Source organism: Mesocricetus auratus, unplaced genomic scaffold (assembly GCF_017639785.1).
Source record: "Mesocricetus auratus isolate SY011 unplaced genomic scaffold, BCM_Maur_2.0 Super-Scaffold_100676, whole genome shotgun sequence".
NCBI classification, from domain to species: Eukaryota; Metazoa; Chordata; class Mammalia; order Rodentia; family Cricetidae; genus Mesocricetus; species Mesocricetus auratus.
Genome location: NW_024429266.1, coordinates 21,118,383 through 21,136,549, shown reverse-complemented (window position 1 = coordinate 21,136,549; position 18,167 = coordinate 21,118,383). Strand labels below are relative to the sequence as shown.

Genomic DNA, 18,167 nt, shown 5'->3' with positions numbered 1-18,167 from the left:
ACTTCCTGCCTTCTGGGTCAGAGCTTTACCCAGCTCCAGAACCGGCTCCCAGGGAGAACTCGGTGGAACTTCAAAGTCACTGGGGAGGTCTGCCTTTCAGCCAATGCCCCTGTCCCTGGGAGCCGAGATGTGGGGCCCTGAAGCCTGGCTGCTGCTGCTGCTGTTCCTGGCATCGCTTACAGGTAGGACTTGCCTGAACCATCAGGACTCTTGCTTCTGAGCCCTACCTAGCAGAGACAGGAGCGCGCACGCGCACGCGCGCGCACACACACACGCATACACACGCGCGTGCAAACTCACACACGAACTCAGCACATAAGCAAAAGTTCTCTTTCCTTGGACTCTGTTCATTCCACTTGCCATCAGTGCCCTCAGAAGAACCAATGTCGTTTTCTTCTCAAGTCCCCTCTCTGCCCCAAGGCCAAGTCCCTAATGTCTGCAGTCCCTAACTACCTCTGCTAAGCTTTGCTTCACGCGCACGCACACAGGCACACGCACGCGCACACACACACACACACACACACACACACTCACGCATACAGTGCAAGTGGGCTCAAAGGTGGAACCCAAGGACCCTGCTCATCCCAGGGCTCCCTGAAGGCCTTGTGGCCTAGGCTTCAGAACTGCCTCAGTGTTCACAAGGTGCAGAAAACTGGTGCCTGGAGAGTGGGTGAGCATTTCTGCCTCCTTCTCCTCTCGTGATAATTTTCTGAGCAGCAGGATTGACCTGTTCCTTGAGGGATTACAGGAAAGCCAGGAAACTCCTCTCTCCCTAGCCCCTTTCCTTCCCTGGCACACATATTAATAGGTGGAGAATAGTGTTATGTGTTTCTTACATGACCAGGGGGAGGCTAGAAGGTAAAGGGCCCTCTAGATGGGATATGACCCACTTTTATTCATTTATTATCTCTCCATTTCCTCTGTAGGATGCCTATACAATACGTATACGTTCTGCCTGCCTAATATATCAGAGCACATATAAATCATCGGAATGTATCGTTTTTTCAGGGCAAGAGGGAGGGAATATGCACATAATGGGACCACAGTAAGATGCCACTGGCTGTTACTGGGGAGTGAGGAACTGAGAACTCTTTCTTAGAAAGACAGGGCCCTGTCTGCAGAGGACAGTAGGATCCCCAGCCCAAGAAACAGTAGCAAGGGACTGTCAGTTGTTCAGCAGCGCTGGGTGACTCTCTCTCCCCACCCCCAATCTCAGCTGAAGAGCAAGAGGCGAACCAGGCCAGGCGTAGATGCCAGGGCTGGCAGCATTCAAGGGTGTCCTCACTCTGGTCTTGTAACAGAAGGGGCAGTGGTCCACTCTCTAATCTCAGGATTCTAAACTTTAACCTCTGCCACTTCCCCCTTACCCCCAACCCCTGCTCTTAATTCCCATCTTCCAGAAAGCCCTTTTCACTTGTTTAAACTGAAAGGGCGGGCCTCCTGCTGGGCCAGGGAACCCAACAGACACTTTCCTGGAGAATCTACCCACACCTGAAGATTGGAGTCATGCTGTCTCAGATCTTGGGTAGGATCAAAGAGATCCAACTCGTTCATTTTACAGATGGGAAAACTGAGAGAAACAGATAGGCAGGCGAGATCTGTAAGATTATTCAGTGTAAGAAGCAGAACCAGGGTTAGTGTCTTGGTCACCTGACTCCTTGTTGAAAAAAGAAAAAAAAAAACAGCATAGTTGAGTGCTTATGGTACTAGATGTTGGCAAGACAATGGTAAGGATACTATCCCTGCCTTCCTTTTCCATGATGCAAAACTGTTCTTGCTAATAGAAGCCCAGAGAGGAGATAAAGAACTCCTGGCTAGAAAATGACCCCAGACTTCACAGAGGTCTGAGAGAAGCTATGCCAAGGAGAAAGGCTGTCTCCAGGATTGCCCCGGAAGCTAGTAACTAATCGGGTGTCACTGTACTTCTGCTGCTATGACCTGCACAGAGATGAAGGCTATTCCTGGGGACTCCTGGACACTTGGACTGCAGCATCACAGCCCAAGAACTAGACAGCTCCATCCCCTCCATTCTGGCTCTCCTTTGTGTATGTGTAGGCATCTCCCTAGTGGCCCTAGGGGCCTAGGCTAATTTTTGTCTCTGAGCACCCCGCAGATTTGGAAATCAGGAGCCTTGAATTCTGATCCCATTTCTTCCATTAATTTGTTAGGAATTTTGAACAGCTGAGAGAGTACTTCAGGAGACCCAGAAGGACTGATGGTCTCTGCAGACCTTCTGAACTCTGAAATAGTATGCCACTGTGATTGTCCAGCTTGAAGTGGGGTCTTTGTGGTGTTGGAAGAATTGATCAGTTTCCCTGTGGCTGGCTGAAAGGACCCAAGGACACAGCCTTCTTGGCACAATTGCAAAGTGACACCTGCCCCCCAACTTCAGGACCATTAGAACACTGAGCCCTAGGGCCCTGCCCCACCCCTGACAGGGAGAGGAGCCCAGGCTTGGGAGGCGCCTCCAACACCACAGCTCTTTGTTTCTCCTTAATGGGATGAGTTTCCGGGTGAGGTCCCATCCCTCCTCCCTCCCCCATCTTTTGCCCTGGGGCTGAGGGGCCTGAATCTGCAAACTACTTTCCAATAGTCTCTAACTCCTCCGGTCCTTCAGAACCTAGGAGTAAGCTGTTCTGTGAGTTCTAAACTCTGTCTTCTGAAGGTTAGATCAACTTTCTGTTGAGATTAATTTCCTAGAAAGGGAGGGGCCCCATCCTGATGACAGAGGTGGGCAGGCCCTTTCCTGTAGGACCTACCCCAAACCCAGAGAAGCCAGAAAGGGAGGCTTGCTTCCCCGCCCAAATGTGGAGAACTAGGAGAATCCCAGGGAAGCCCTTGGCCCCAGTGACCCTGGTTCCATCCTAGTGTTTTGTGGTGGTGCACGAAGCTGGGCAATGAGGAGTTTAGTGTGTTCAGTGTCATCTTCTAGAGCATCATAACCTCAGAATCCAGGGGTCCTCCAGAAAAGTGAATGGGTACCAGCCAGAGGGGAGCAAGCCCTGTAAGGAGGGAATACCTGCATAATCTGGTCTCCAAAACTTACACTGATCCAAAAGATGAGGCAGAGAATGGCTGGAAGTGAAAATGGATCACAGAGAGCAGAGGAACTTTGGGGTCTAGATCTGGGTACAGAATGTAAAACAATTAAGTTTTAGATGGGAAGTCGCCCACCTGCTTTCCGGAGGGGAATGGAGGTATCACACTCCATTCTTTCACTGGAACAGGCGCCAACATGGTGCCTGTGGTCTGAGGAGCTGTTCCCATGGCCTTCCATGCCACCGCCACCCCAGCAGGTCTCCCTAAAACTGCTCTGAAGGCTAAGGTTGCAGCTGTGATGTGAAATGAGGCAGAGCTAGCCACAACGGAGGAGGGGTAGGCAGAACTGGGGGGAGGTTAGGTCTCAGGAGTTTGAGAGAAGTTGAATTCTAGGTCTCCCACCCACAGTGGTGACTCAGCAGGGCTCAGACTCTGGCTCCGGGGGGTTTAGGGGACTTATCTGTGCTGAGAGCTGTGTCTAAGGCAGAGTCGGCTGCCTCATGGGCCGTCCTCCCCATTGTTCTTACCCTCTTACTTGGGTGCCCCCCCTCCATTAATCTGTGGGTGGGCGCTTTGCCCGGCTTGGGAAGCTCTCATTAAGCTGGGGGGCTTAGGAAAAGTGGGGGGTAAGTGAGGGAGGTGGGTGAAGGCAGAGGGAAAGTTTTGGTTTCCAAAGTTCCTCAATTCCAAGGCCAAGGTTATGGGAAGGGAAAGGACCAAACCCGTTTTGCTTTGTTTATGTCACCTGTCCTGGGTGGATGGGGGTCTAGATGCTTCCCTATCATGTCTTCCTTACCTCAAACTAACACACCTATGCCAGCCTCCTCTGGTGAAGCTGGTGAAGGGAGGCAAGAGTTAACAAAAAGAATGAGACCCTAGACAGCTTGGACCCCTCCCCCTAGCCCCCGGCAACCCCCCCCAACTGCTTCCCACCAGACAGCTCTTACCCCAGGCCTAGAGCCAGAGCTGGTTTTTCTGGTGGTGGCAAGCAGCAAAGCCCTGACAGAGATTCCCAGGGAAGAATCTCTGCTTGGGGGGCCAGAAGTACTGGGGGGCCCGGGGGTGTGGCCATAGGGGGCAAAAAGGGTGGGAGTCTCTTCATAAGAACCCAAAGAGCAAGAGAGAGGGAACCTTTGTTTTGTTTGTCAGGGAGGCTTGGTGGCAATTTCCCATCACCTGGAGGAACAGTGACCTCATCTCTGGTTGCCTCCACCATGTGCCTGAGATGAATCTGCCCTGAAGTCTTGGGGTGAGATGAGGAGGGATGCCAGGGGCAACATTAGAATGGGCAGAAGCCCAGAGCTACACACTGACCAAAGGCAGCTGAGCCAGACATACGGAAGCCAAGATAAACGATATCAAAATATTTACTATGTGTGTGGAGTTCTGCAGGACGGGAATGTGGACTGTGTGTTCAGAGGGTGCGATGCATATGTAATGGTGCGTGCATATATGTTCATGTGCTAACACATAGCTCTCCCTTCTGGGTATAGAAAAGGTGTTTTTTTTCTTTGTTTTTTGTTTTTGGTTTTTTTTTTTTTTTTTTTTTTTTTTTGGTTTTTCAAGACAGGGTTTCTCTGTGGCTTTGGAGGCTGCCCTGGAACTAGCTCTTATAGACCAGGCTGGTCTCGAACTCACAGAGATCTGCCTGTCTCTGCCTCCTGAGTGCTGGGATTAAAGGCGTGCGCCACCGACACCCGGCTTTGGGTATAGAAAAGTTAGGATGTGTATTTCCCCGAACAGAGATATGAACACACATACGTATGAAGTTCTTGCAAGAAAATAGCTTCATATGCACATGAACTAGAAAAAGTGGCCTAGCCCTCATCCAAAGATACCAGACATTCAGACACAAAAGTCTCAGCAGTTACTGCCTTTGTCACACAGACACCTCGAGGACCCCTATATGTGTATATTCTTTTACATACCAGCAGAAGATACTGATGAAGAAAAGTCCCTCGAGAGAAAAGATGTTGCTCTTGAACATGTTGCTATAACTGAGTATCTGTGAGGGTCAGCCTCAGTTTCCCCTTTTGAGCTCAGAGGCCAAGCCTTACACAGAAAGGAAAGTTGGAGCCAAAGAACAGAGTAGGGTGTAGCCAGCTAGCCCAAGCCAGGAATGGAGGACCTGTCTGGGAGCAGGCGGGGTACACAAAGGGCAGGGCCCCAAAGAGGCCTGAGGGGGCCTGGCCAGGGGTGGGGGAGGCTGAGGGCAGGGATCCCGTCTGGCCAGTTGGGCCTGTTCTCTCCCTTGCGCAAGGTGGTAGTGGCTGTGGCTAGGCCTGCTGCTGTGTGGCAGCTTCTGAGTCACTAAGGCTCCTGACCAGCGTCCTGGTGCTCCTTGAGAGGAGGGGTGGGGAGAGTTGGGAGGAGGAGGAGGAGTGCCCCAGAAGCTGGAGGCCACCAGCCTCAGCAAACAACGTGCAGCAGCAGAGGGGTCTGTGGGCTTGGCCCAGCCTGGCTACTACATGCCCATGAGGTGACCTCACCGGGCAGGCGGTGTGTCTCCTTCAGTCTGGTGACATCATCATGCTGACGCCAGGCAGGCTTTGGGTGGGGGAGAGGAGGAGACAAGCCTGGCCTGCCCTGGCTTGGAAGCCTGGGTTCCTGGGTCCATTTAACCCAGGACAAGGACACTTGGGCCCAAGTTCTCTTAACTCATCTCTTTTGATTTAGAAGATGAGCTGAAGGCCATTGGAAGTGGAGATTCTAAGCTTGAGATACTTCCACTAAATAGCGGCTGTAGGACAGTGTGAGTTTTGTAGGGACAATTCCAAAGGAACTTTTCTGTTCTGCTGAGTTCCTCAGTCTGCAAAACTGGGGCTTGTACCTTCAGGATGAGGATCTTGGTCTCATGGGTTAGGGACATTGAGGATGGAGACTCAAGTATATGATGGGTACCCATATCTTACTGTGCCCTAAGGAGGTATTTGGGGAGACAGAACATGGGTGATTTATAGGCGGGGCAGGGACCAGTGTAGGGATGAGGATGGAAATATACAGGCTTGAGATATGGCATTTAAGAGTGCTTGTTCTTGCAGAGGACCTGGGTTCAATTCCCAGCAGCCACATGGTAGTTAACAGCCACCTGTAACTCCACTTCCAAGGCATCTGATGCTCTCTTCTAACCTACATGGGCACCAAGCAATAGTATACATATATACAAGCAAAACATCCATACACATAAAATAAAAGTAAAATTCAAGGGTGGAAATGTCAGATGTGACAGTATCACAGAAATAGTCTTTGGAAGGATTGTGTCTCCTAGTGGGCCAGGACCTGCATCCACATTATTGTGACTTAAATCTACATTAGTGTTTTGTAGCAGAGTGAGCTGAAGAGCCCATATGGCACCTCACCCCCAGCCTTCCTTGACAATCTTACTCCCTTTAGTGCTAGGAGGAGGCACCTGGGAGGGGTGCAAGTGGTTAGCTGGACTCCCAGGCTGGGCTGGGTGGGACCAATGTCAGCTTAGGCAGGTCAGGGCCCTGGTATCTGGCCCTGCAGGTCTGTCCCGTCCGGTCTGGGGCCCTCCCAACTCCCAGAAGCAGCACCCGTCCCCCCTGCTTCTCCTATCTGGGCCACAAGACCCATTCGCTTGTTTCCCTGGGACCCTCGGGCCCTCCTCCATGCTTCATTTCCTCCTCCCTTCTTCCTTTGTCTGGTCCAGAGACACTCCCTTTGGCAGTGAACCCAGACAGTGAACCCCCACTTCAAGGTTGCCGTGCCAACACTTTCCCTGCCTAGTCCGACTAAGGGACTGTACATTCCTCTTGAGTCTACTTTCTTCCTGTTGCCTATCTCTTCCATGCATCTGTTCACTCATTTGTATATTCTTTTTGTTTCTGAGGGGTGGGGATTGAGACATTGTCTCCCTCTTGCCCAGGATGGCGTTGAACCCTAGATCTTCTTGCCTGAACCTTCCCAAGTGTTGGAATTAGGAGGTATGGGCTACCATGCCTGGCTTCATTCATTCATTCATTCATTCATTCACTCATTCACTCACTCATTCATTCATTCAGTCAGTCAGTCAATAGACATTCATCAAGGTCCAATTAAGTGACAGGAAGGGGGCCACATACCACTGACTGAGCATGAAATCAGAAACCGTGTTTTTGCTATGTGATACATGACCCTCTTTGGATTCTCATAGAGTTCGAGGCCTTGGGGAAGGAGGTCGAGAAAATGGAAGACCCGATCTATAGGCTGAAGGGCTATGATTGGGTTAAAGCGGAGAGCTGAGGAAGCACAGGGCAGAGCACCCAAAGAAGCTGCTTGAGGGGGGAAGGGAGGGAGGACTCAGGAGGAAATGATACCTAAGCAGAGTCTTCAGGCATGAGTAGGAGTGCTCCAGACAGTGATGAGTAGGAGCAGCCAGACACAGGGAGGAGAGCATTCCAGGCAGGGGTATAGTGTGTGCAAAGGTGACAGGGGGTGTGGGTACTGGCTAGAGGCGGGGATTAGAAGCAGTTGGATGTTCTAAGTTGGAGCTCTTGCTCTCCCAGAGAGCTCTTCTGCCTTGGCCCAGCGCTTGGCCCTGGGTATTATTTATATTTTCATAACAATAAGCATTCCCAGGTCCAACCTCCTTTATAAGCTACTCATTGCAGACATCCAGTTATCTTTGAAGTTCTCCTGTTCCTCACCTCTCTCCAGTCCGTGACCCAGCAAATGTCCCTTCTCGTCTGCCCAGCACCACCTTGCCAGGGAGGCAGCTACAGCCTCATGGTATCTGCCTTGGTCTTTTTCCGTGACCTGTTTTCTGGTCAGACTGCATGCTGTCACCTGCTTCATGCCACTGGCTGGCTGGAGAGACTTTGGTGACTCCATTTCCTCTTGACCAAATTTGAATTCCTTTTCCTGGCATGACATCCTGGGCTATTTGGACCCACCCTACCCCAGCTGTATTTCCACTGCTGCTCCACACACACACCCTCTCCCCCTTCCCCCCCCCACACCCTCCCTTAGGCTGGGTCCTCTTCTCTTTGCTTCCTGAACCAGCAGCCAGCCTCTCCACTTCCTAGTGTTTGCTTACCTTGCTCCTGTACCCACAATGCCTTTCTAGGTTTCCCAGGCCTCCTGATCCCACCCAACTCATACATGAAGCCCTCCCTGTGACTCCCACATGCCTCAAACAACCGACAACAAGCCACCAAACACTAAGTCAGAAACTACCATTACAAGTTAGGTGTGGTGACGTATCCCGGAATCCAATCACTCTGAAGGCTGATGAAGGAGAACAGTGAGTTTGAAGCCAGCCTGGCAGGCTGCATAGATAGACCCTGTCTTAAAAGGAAAGAAGAGGAGGAGAGAGAGAGAGAGAGAGAGAGAGGAAAAAGAAATTGTCATTGCGTGATTCCATACCTATCTGTTAGTAGATAGATGGCAGATGGATGGATGGGTGGATGGATGGATGGATGGATGGATAGATGTCTACCATTTGTATTTGTTCCTCCTAAACAGACCTTGGGTTCCGTGAGGGCAGGAAATGGATATTTATTTGCCAATGAGGTTGTATAATGGATGTATCTAATTTCAAAATTTCCAAATGCTTTGTATAGCTGCTCATCGATTATCAAAACACTAGTCCTTCATCCCTGGTCATCTGATCCTGTCTCAACATTCTGATCCAATTGCTGTGTGCCTGCCCTGACCTCATTTCTCCAGGCCCCTGACCTGGGGGCTCTCTGTCTTCAGTGACTTGCTGGTCCCTGCCCCTAAACCTCAGTTCATGCCATTCCTCCCACATGGGATACCTCCTTCTCTCTGGGATTCCAGGTCTCTCATCTTCAAACCATGTGAAAAATGTTCCCAAGGGCCTGTCAGGATGGACACCCTCCCCAAATGCCTCACGCCAGGCACCAAACATCTGAACTTTTTCAGCTGCTCCTCACCATTCATTCCCAAAGCGTTCACTTTTACTTTTACCCTGCTTGGTAGGTTGAGCATCCTGTGAAATTTGTCCCTGGTTTCCTGGTTCTATGTGCAGAGATTTCGTCGTTTCCTGATAGGTTGTCAGCTCCTTGATGACCAGAGCTAGGACTCTGGTCCTGTTATAGTTTCTTTGCTCAGATAGAATCCCAGACTGCAAAAGGGTGAGTCTTCCATAAATCATCTGTGTGGCCTTAGGCAAGCCACTTCCCTCTGGATCTCAGTTTCCTCCTCTGTTAAATGGCGATAATAACGCCCACCTCTTGGGAATGTTGTGTGGATCTAATGAGGTAATAGAGTGAATGCGCTTTGCAAGCACAAAGGCAGTTCCGGCGGCCTTTGTTGTCATCATTTTGATTGCGTTCCCTTGGTCCAGGCAGTCCCCCTCATCCTGACCGCTTCTGTTTGCCCCCTGCAGGCCGATGCCCGGCGGGGGAGCTGGAGACCTCCGACTTAGTGACCGTGGTGTTGGGCCAGGACGCAAAATTGCCCTGCTTCTACCGAGGGGATCCGGACGAGCAGGTGGGGCAAGTGGCATGGGCTCGGGTGGACCCAAACGAGGGCACTCGGGAGCTGGCCTTACTGCACTCCAAATACGGGCTTCATGTGAGTCCCGCCTATGAGGACCGCGTGGAGCAACCCCCGCCCCCACGAGACCCTCTGGACGGCTCTGTGCTCCTGCGCAACGCTGTGCAAGCAGATGAGGGCGAGTACGAGTGCAGAGTCAGCACTTTCCCGGCCGGCAGCTTCCAGGCACGGATGCGGCTCCGCGTTCTGGGTAAGTAGGACCAGCTGGGCATGATCAGGATTCGTAAGTGAGGGCAGGATAAGACTGAAGAGAACCTTGGGGCAGAGGCAGAATAGGCAGATATAAAAGATAAGGACCGGGGCTGGAGAGATAGCTCAGTAGTTAAGAACACTAGCTGGTCTTCCAGAGGTTCAATTCCCAGCAACCATATCATGGCTCACAACCGTCTGAAATAAGATCCGGTGCTCTCTTCTGACCTGCAGGGATACATGCAGGCAGAACACTGTACACATAATAAATAAATAAATCTTAAAAAAAAAAGATAAGGCCCTGTAGGGGTGAGGGAAGATTACCCGGCCCCTCCCACCCAACCCATAAATTCTCTCCCAAAGCACTGGTGAATGATACATATTTTAGAAAGCTTGTCCTGATGGTCCGAATTTCACTCTGTGCACCTTTGTGCTTCTGGGGCATGGGCTTGTTCTTCTGAACAGTTTTTCAAAGAGTAGAGAACCTTAGCCAGACTCTACTTAAATCCCCTTTTCCAAGCTGCACTTAACTGAAAGACACCAATGCAAAGCCTCCTTCACCATCCCAGGCGCTATAGTTTTAAAATGTGGGAGTCCCAAACGTGGACGTGAGGTCCAGCTGTGATGTGGCTATCTGTGAGCAACCGGGGTAAGACAGTCCTTGACTGGGCCTTCAGTGAATGTGGTCTAAGACAGAGGCCATAGACAGTGGTGCTAGCCAACCTGGACCTATGGTCAAATTCTCTTTTTAGTTTTGTGCTTCGGGCTGTTTTGAAGCTAGAATTAAAAGTCTTCATGGTTTTGCTCTGGGTGGAAGTTAGAAACATCAACACTGGAGGGAAAAAACAAAACAAAACCTGAGTGTAAAAAAAAAGAAAGAAAGAAAATAAAAAAGCTGGCATAGGGCTGAAGAGTTGGCCCAGCTGTGAAGAGGTCCTGGGTTCAGTTCCCAGCACCCACATGGCAGCTCACAACTGTCTGTAACTTCTGTTCCAGAGGATCTGACACTCCACAGACATACAAGCAGACAAGACACTAATACACATAAAATAAAAATAAGTCATTAAAATGTTTCTTTAAAAAAAAGTGGAGGGGGAGGGGGAGAAGGGGGGTCCGGCGCATGCCTTTAATCCCAGCACTCAGAAGACAGAGGAAGGCAGATCTCTGTGATTTCCAGGCCAGCCTGGTCTACAGAGCAAGGTCCAGGACAGCCTCCAAAACAATACAGAGAAACCCTGTCTGGAAAAAAAAAAGCTGGCATAGTGATACATATTTATACTTACACTGCTCCAGAAGCTGAGTCAGGAGGATGGAAAATTTAAGACCAACACACACACACCCCTAAAGAAAATCTGTGACTCTAGGTTTTGTCACTCAAGAGCTGACGACCTGGAACATATCACTGGCCCTCCCTGAACTTTGGTTTCCTCATCTGAAAAACAGGCATAATAATGCTCACCTCACTAGTTTGTTGGCAAAATTAAATGAGATAATGTATGCAAAGTATTTAGCATAATAGTTGACACATAGTAAGTAGTGATTATTATTGCTATTATTACATAGATACTATCCAATTAGTTCTAAAATTATTTTTATGTTTTTAAACAATGACCTATGCTGGGCTGCGGTTGTACATATCTTCAATCTCAGCACTTGGGAGGCAGAGGCAGGCTGTTCTCAAACAGATTGCTGTGCCTTTAAGGACAGCCTGGTTTACAGAGTGAGTTCCAGGACAGCCAGAACTGTTACACAGAGAAACCCTGCTTCAGCCGGGCTAGTGGTTCACACCTTTAATCCCAGCACTTGGGAGGCAGAGGTAGGCAGATCTCTGTGATTTTGAGGCCAGCCTGGTCTACAGAGCGAGTTCCAGGACAACCTCCAAAGCAATACAGAGAAACCCTGTCTCGAAAAACCAAAAAAAAAAAAAAAAAAAAAAAAAGTGTGCCTGGAGAGATGGCTCAGTGGTTAAGAACATTAGCTGGTCCTGAGTTCAAATCCCAGCAACCACATGATGGCTCTCAACCATCTGTAATGAGATCTGCTGCCCTCTTCTGGCCTGCAGGGAGACATGCAGACAGAACACAGTATAATAATAAAGAGAAAGAGAGGAAAGGGGACTGAAGTTTGCAACTGGGTAAGACTGGGAGTGGCCTCCTGACAGACCGTGCAGCTCTTTCACACGCCCCTCCCTCCCCACAGTACCTCCCCTGCCCTCACTGAACCCGGGCCCACCACTAGAAGAGGGCCAGGGCCTGACGTTGGCAGCCTCTTGCACTGCTGAGGGCAGCCCAGCTCCCATTGTCACCTGGGACACAGAGGTCAAGGGCACACAGTCCAACCGCTCCTTCAAGCACTCTCGATCAGCTGCCGTCACTTCAGAGTTTCACCTGGTGCCCAGCCGAAGCATGAACGGGCAGCCGCTGACCTGTGTGGTGTCTCACCCTGGCCTGCTCCAGGACCGGAGGATCACCCACACCCTCCAAGTGGCCTGTGAGTATTGGGACATATGGGTAAGATGTCCCTACGTTCTGAAAATAGTGCTAAGACACTGTGACCCTGAACCTGAGTCTTGGAGTTCACAGTCTAATCCAAAGGCAGACCACTTGGCCAACCTAGATGTCCTGGGAAAATCACTGTGAGCTTTTGTTTGTTTGTTTGGTGTTTTGTTTTGAAGCAAGGTTTTGCTGTGTGGTCCTGGAACTCACTCTGGAGACCAGGCTGGCCTCACACTCACAGAGATCTGCCTGCCTCTGCCTTCTGGGTCCTGGGATTAAAGGCGTGTGACACCGCCACCTGCTATCTCTGTGAGCTTTATGGAAAAGACTGCCTTATTTTTACAGAGTTGATGGGAGAATAAAATATGGAGTTGAAGGTGTTTGCAAAAAATACAGTTAAGGGTTTGGAGACAGACTTGGGACAAGTCACCATTCTGCTATTTACCAACAGTTACTTAATCTTGTTAGAAATGGACAAATGTTTGTTAGGAAAATGAACAAGCTCGTTGGGTTGTTAGGCATTAGCTGAGTTTTGTGAGTAGCACTATGCTAGTGTCATAGGAGATTCAGAAAGAGTGTGAAACTCCATTACCCCAAGGGACTTGCTGGCTCATGCCTCTGAGATGGGGGAGGGGGAACAGTGTGGCCAGGAGCCGTGGGTGAGGATATCCGTAGACAGAGGGTCTTCAGAGAATCCTGAACTGAGGCATCTTCTCATCTTCAACCCCCCCACTCCAGTCCTTGCAGAGGCCTCTGTGAGGGGCCTTGAGGACCAAAACTTATGGCATGTTGGCCGAGAAGGAGCTACACTCAAATGCCTGAGTGAAGGACAGCCCCCGCCCTCATACAACTGGACGCGGTAAGGACCTCTGCCTGGAGAAAGGCCTACTTTGGGACTAGCATCATTTCCTTTCCAGGACCAGGATGAGCTCATTGGGAGCTAGGACCACATATTCTGAACAATATAAAAATTTGCACAGTCAGCAAACTTTACTGGCTTGTTCAAGGGAATGCGTGGTTACCACAGGGGATATGTAGATATCTTCTTTACTTTTTCTTTTTTAAACTAACTTTAAACTATGAAATGTAACTAACTTTGAGCTATATTAAACACTAATCTTTTATGTATTTATGAGTGCTAAAAGTGTGTGAGACAAAGACACGCTGTTATACCAACACTCCTTATGTTATACCAACACTCCTTATGACCATCCTGTTGTCAGCCCCTCAGAGACAACCACACTTTTCCACCAGCTCCTTCAAGACTTCTTGCCTTTTCCCCCCAGAGAATTGGGAAGGGGTAGGATATCCATGTATGCGAGCCTATGATAGTCATGTTCTCACATGATGTATGAACAATACATGAGGCCTTGTGCCTGGGGCTGGGTTTGTTTACTCCACCATGCGCTACCATAGGTGTTGGAGCATGCAGTCACAGTTTCCAAGTACCTCTGAGCCCAGCTAGGAGTGGAGAGTCCTGTTGTGTGGACTTTGTAGCATGTATACCTGTTACCTGGTGCTGGATGACGTGATGCCTGTGGTAGCATGTGGGATGGCAGGCGTGTGGATCTTCCCCAAGTGTGTGTGGGGGTGCCCGGGTCAGGCTGGGCGGCAGGGAGAAAGGGCCTCTGCCTAGACCTGCCTAGGGTAGGGAGGGGCACCGTGGGAACAGCCTGGGGCTCTGGATGACGTCATGGGGAGGGGGGTGAAGAGCTGCCTGGGCATGTTGGGTGGTGGCGCCTTAGCCTGCCCCAGCCAGCACCCTTCAGCTTCCCTGTCCTTCAGGCTGGATGGACCTCTGCCCAGTGGGGTGCGAGTGAAAGGGGACACTCTGGGCTTCCCGGCGCTGACTACGGAGCACAGTGGCATCTATGTCTGCCGCGTCAGCAATGATCTTGCTTCGAGGGATTCTCAGGTCACCGTGGAAGTTCTTGGTAAACACAGTGGCTGGGAACAAAGATGGGGTTACTGAATCCTGAGATGATGGAGATGCTGAATCCTGAGATGATGGGGATACTGAGTCCTAAGATGATGGGGATACTGAGTCCTAAGATGATGGGGATGCTGAGTCCTGAGATGATGGGGGTGCTGAGTCCTGAGATGATGGGGGTGCTGAGTCCTGAGATGATGGGGGTGCTGAGTCCTGAGATGATGGGGATACTGAGTCCTGAGATGATGGGGATGCTGAGTCCTGAGATGATGGGGGTGCTGAGTCCTGAGATGATGGGGATACTGAGTCCTGAGATGATGGGGATACTGAGTCCTGAGATGATGGGGATACTGAGTCCTGAGATGATGGGGATGCTGAGTCCTGAGATGATGGGGATACTGAGTCCTGAGATGATGGAGATGCTGAATCCTGAGCTGGGGGTGGACAACAGGAAGCAAGGCAGAGAGAGAAATGGGAAAGAATGTTTTTGGGGATGATGGAGCGTGTATTTTTGGAGAGGGTTAAGCTGAGTAGGTAGCCGTGGATGTGTTCTGTGAGGATAACATTTGGGTAGCAATGGGGCCTAGGGCGGATCCAGAAAGGTCCTGGGCACACGCCTCAGAACTTGGCCTGTCTCCAGCAGACCCTCAAGATCCAGGAAAACAAGTGGACCTAGTGTCGGCCTCAGTGGTGGTCGTGGGTGTGATTGCCGCGCTCTTGTTCTGCCTGCTGGTGGTGGTGGTGGTGCTCATGTCCCGATACCATCGGCGGAAAGCACAGCAGATGACCCAGAAATAGTGAGTACTGGCTACACTGAGTGGGCGGAGCGGGAGTGGGCGGAGCGGGAGTGGGCGGAGCGGGAGTGGGCGGAGCGGGAGTGGGCGGAGCGGGAGTGGGCGGAGCGGGAGTGGGCGGAGCGGGAGGTGAACCTGAACCGAGGAGAAAGGAGACTGGGTAGCCTAACGGCTGGTGTCTTTGGGAAAGTGAGGGAAGCCTGGGACCTGGACCACAGCTGCATGGGCAGAGGCGTGCCTGAGAGAAGCACAGATTCATACTCCCCAGGCATCCTCTACCATGCACTTCGTGGCTCACCCACGCTTTCTAGCCACATTTGGTCTGCAACCATAAACTCAGTTGCAGACATAGTTTGGCAGTTGTACCCTCCAGCCGTGGTACTCAGGCTCACCCAGGCTAGACTCACCTTAGGAGGCTGCCACTGCCCTCAGTTCCTGACAAGGGGATGTCTTTCCCAGTGAGGAGGAGCTGACTTTGACCAGGGAGAATTCCATCCGGAGGCTGCATTCTCATCACACGGACCCGAGGAGCCAGGTGTGTGCTAAGGTTGGGCGCACGTGTGGGGCGTGGACACGGATTTGCTTGGCTCTGGGTGCCTCTGTAGCTAGGAGTGTAGCCCCTTTCCCAGGTCTGGCTGCTTACTCACAGCTGGAGCTGAGCCGAGGCTGGACCATTAGCCGGGGCTAGATGCTTTGGGGCTGCTGGGACTCCTCCATGCAAGGCCCTGTTAGCACTGGGTTGGGGGCTGCTCTAGGAATCCACCACCCTGGTGGTGCCAGGGTGGCCTTGGGGGAGTCGATGAGGGGAGGAAGATGATTGTGTCAGAAACACATGGACCTATGGGTTGGGGTAAAGGTGATCAGGGAGGAGGCTGAGGGGAGGAGGCAGAGCTTTCTTCTAACTCCTCCCCTATGTCTGGGCCCCTGCAGCCGGAGGAGAGTGTAGGGCTGAGAGCGGAGGGCCACCCTGATAGTCTCAAGGACAACAGTAGCTGCTCTGTGATGGTGAGGCCCCCCCGGCCCCACCGGTGTCCCCAACACTCTCCTCAGGCCCCTCTCCTAACCCCCGATGTGGTGTGACAGCAGCCCCCTACGCCAGTCCCTGCATCTTGTCCCTGACTCACATGCGATCCCTGCCCCCCATTTCTGCTGTGCCTTTGTCCGCTGTCTCTCCACCCCTATGTATAACACTCATCCTTGCCCTCCCCACCCCCAACCCCCAAGCCCCATGCCATGCCTCTGGGACAGCCATTGTCCATGCCTTACCTGACCTCTGACCCCATCACAACCCAGCCCTACCCCACTGTGTCTGCCTGTTTGCTCTCCACTCCTGACCTATCCTCTGCCCTTGGTCTCCAGAGTGAAGAGCCAGAGGGCCGTAGCTACTCCACGTTGACTACAGTGAGAGAGATTGAAACACAGACTGAACTACTGTCTCCAGGCTCTGGGCAGACAGAGGAGGAGGATCAGGATGAAGGCATCAAACAGGCCATGAACCATTTTGTTCAGGAGAACGGGACCCTGAGGGCCAAACCCACAGGCAATGGCATCTACATCAACGGGCGAGGGCACTTGGTCTGACCCCGGCTGGCCTCCGTCCCCGGGCCTGCTCTCCTCTGCTTCCATGGGAGATTTCAACTCTTCTTAGGGCAACCCTCCTTAGCATGCCTGCGTTTCTTTAGGCAGATACTTCCCACCCACTGACTGCTCCACTTTTACCTCCAATCCTTCTGTTCATCAGGAGGGCTCCACTGGCTGAGTGCCTCCCACCGTTGTGTGTGTGTGTGTGTGTGTGTGTGTGTGTGCGTGTGAGCGTGCATGGCACTCCACTGTATGTGCACGGAGGCATGACTGTCCATGGCATATGGTGTGCATTGTGCCGTCATGTTAAGAGCCCACGTGAATGGTGTGTGTGCCACAGGATTTGTGGCTGTGTGCTGAACATTGATTGGGTGTAGCCTGTTAGTAGTGTGCTTCATGTGTGTTCATGTGTGACCTCTGCCTGCAGATGCAGGTATTTTCCTCAGACCCCAGAGCAGTATTAGTGATGCAGAGGTTGGAAGTGAGGCGTGGAGGCTGTGGGCCAGATCCAGGTGTGCGGGCATAGCTGGAGCTAGAGTCTGACCTCCAAAGTGGGGGAGCTGTGTTCCCACCCTTTGGGAGCAAGTGTGAAACAGACACCCAGGGGTCTGCCAGAGGCTTGAACTGTTACAGAAGCCCTCTACCCTCTGGTGGCCTGTGGGCTACCTGCTGCATGGACATACATACCTTCTGTACATTAACCTCCAAGGAGCCTCCTGAGTTCTGCTCAGTCTCCTTTAACTCGAGAAAAAGAAACTTTTTTTTCTTTTTCTTTTTCTTTCTTTCTTTCTTTTTTTTTTTTTTTTTTTTTGGTTTTTTGAGACAGGGTTTCTCTGTATAGTTTTGGAGGCTGTCCTGGAACTCGATCTATAGACCAGGCTGGCCTCGAACTCACAGAGATCTGCCTGCCTCTGCCTCCCGAGTGCTGGGATTAAAGATATGTACCACCAATGCCTGGCCAAGAAAAAGAAACTTAACAAGCAAACAAACAAACAAACAAACAAACAAAAAAACCCTTTTCGATTTATATGTATGCTTTTTACTGGGCTTGTGTAAGCGAGGCCAGCCCAACTGTTTAGCAGACCCCCCAGCAGGGGCTAATTCCCATGGTTCTGGAAAGTTCTCCTCCTAGGGCACCTTCACCCAAAGAGGCTCTGCAGAGGAAGCTGACAGCTGGAGGAGTCTGGAACCAGTGCTGTGAGGTATAAACACTGGGAGAGGAGGAGAGAGACTGGGTGCTTGGCTCCCATGGTCTGCAAACCCGCCCCTAGTTGTGTCTGCAGTTCTTTGTGCCTTCACGGAGCTGGGACTTGGTGTCAAGGGCCCTGGTTCAGTTGTGTAGAGGGCAGAGGGTAGCGAGGGACAGTGGACATTCAGGTGAGGAGAAACAGCTGCTGAGGGTGAGGGTGACAATAGCTCCTTTCCCCAGGGTTTTCCGAATCATTAATTTGGGGCTCTTCTGGCACTTTCTATGTGTGGGGCCTGGGGTTAGGAGTTTGTTTTCTTTAGCCTGCCAAAACCTACTCAGTCTGAGTACTGAGACTTGGTATCCAAACCTTGTGTGTCCTGCAATCTGGTCTAAAGGAGAGGCTCTCATGCTGTCCCCAACCAACCCAGGAC

The 18,167-nt window shown here is 51.3% G+C and overlaps 1 protein-coding gene across 4 annotated transcripts; it reads left to right on the top strand.

Annotated features, from left to right (window-relative positions):
* The first annotated feature begins 51 nt into the window (after positions 1-51).
* Nectin4 (nectin cell adhesion molecule 4) lies at positions 52-17,379 on the top strand. 4 transcript variants are annotated; one of them, XM_021223926.2, is made up of 9 exons: positions 52-182; positions 9,389-9,748; positions 11,947-12,237; positions 12,981-13,101; positions 14,028-14,176; positions 14,813-14,969; positions 15,426-15,501; positions 15,897-15,971; positions 16,326-17,377. In XM_021223926.2, exons 1-9 carry the CDS (start codon positions 104-106, stop codon positions 16,545-16,547), a joined length of 1,530 nt encoding a protein of 509 aa, XP_021079585.1. In that variant the 5' UTR covers positions 52-103; the 3' UTR covers positions 16,548-17,377. The 4 variants fall into 4 exon arrangements, with proteins under 4 accessions (XP_021079585.1, XP_005087816.1, XP_021079586.1 ...); XM_005087759.4 differs by having other exon boundaries at positions 14,816-14,969; positions 16,326-17,376; XM_021223927.2 differs by lacking the exon at positions 15,897-15,971 and having other exon boundaries at positions 16,326-17,379.
* Positions 17,380-18,167: the final 788 nt, after the last annotated feature.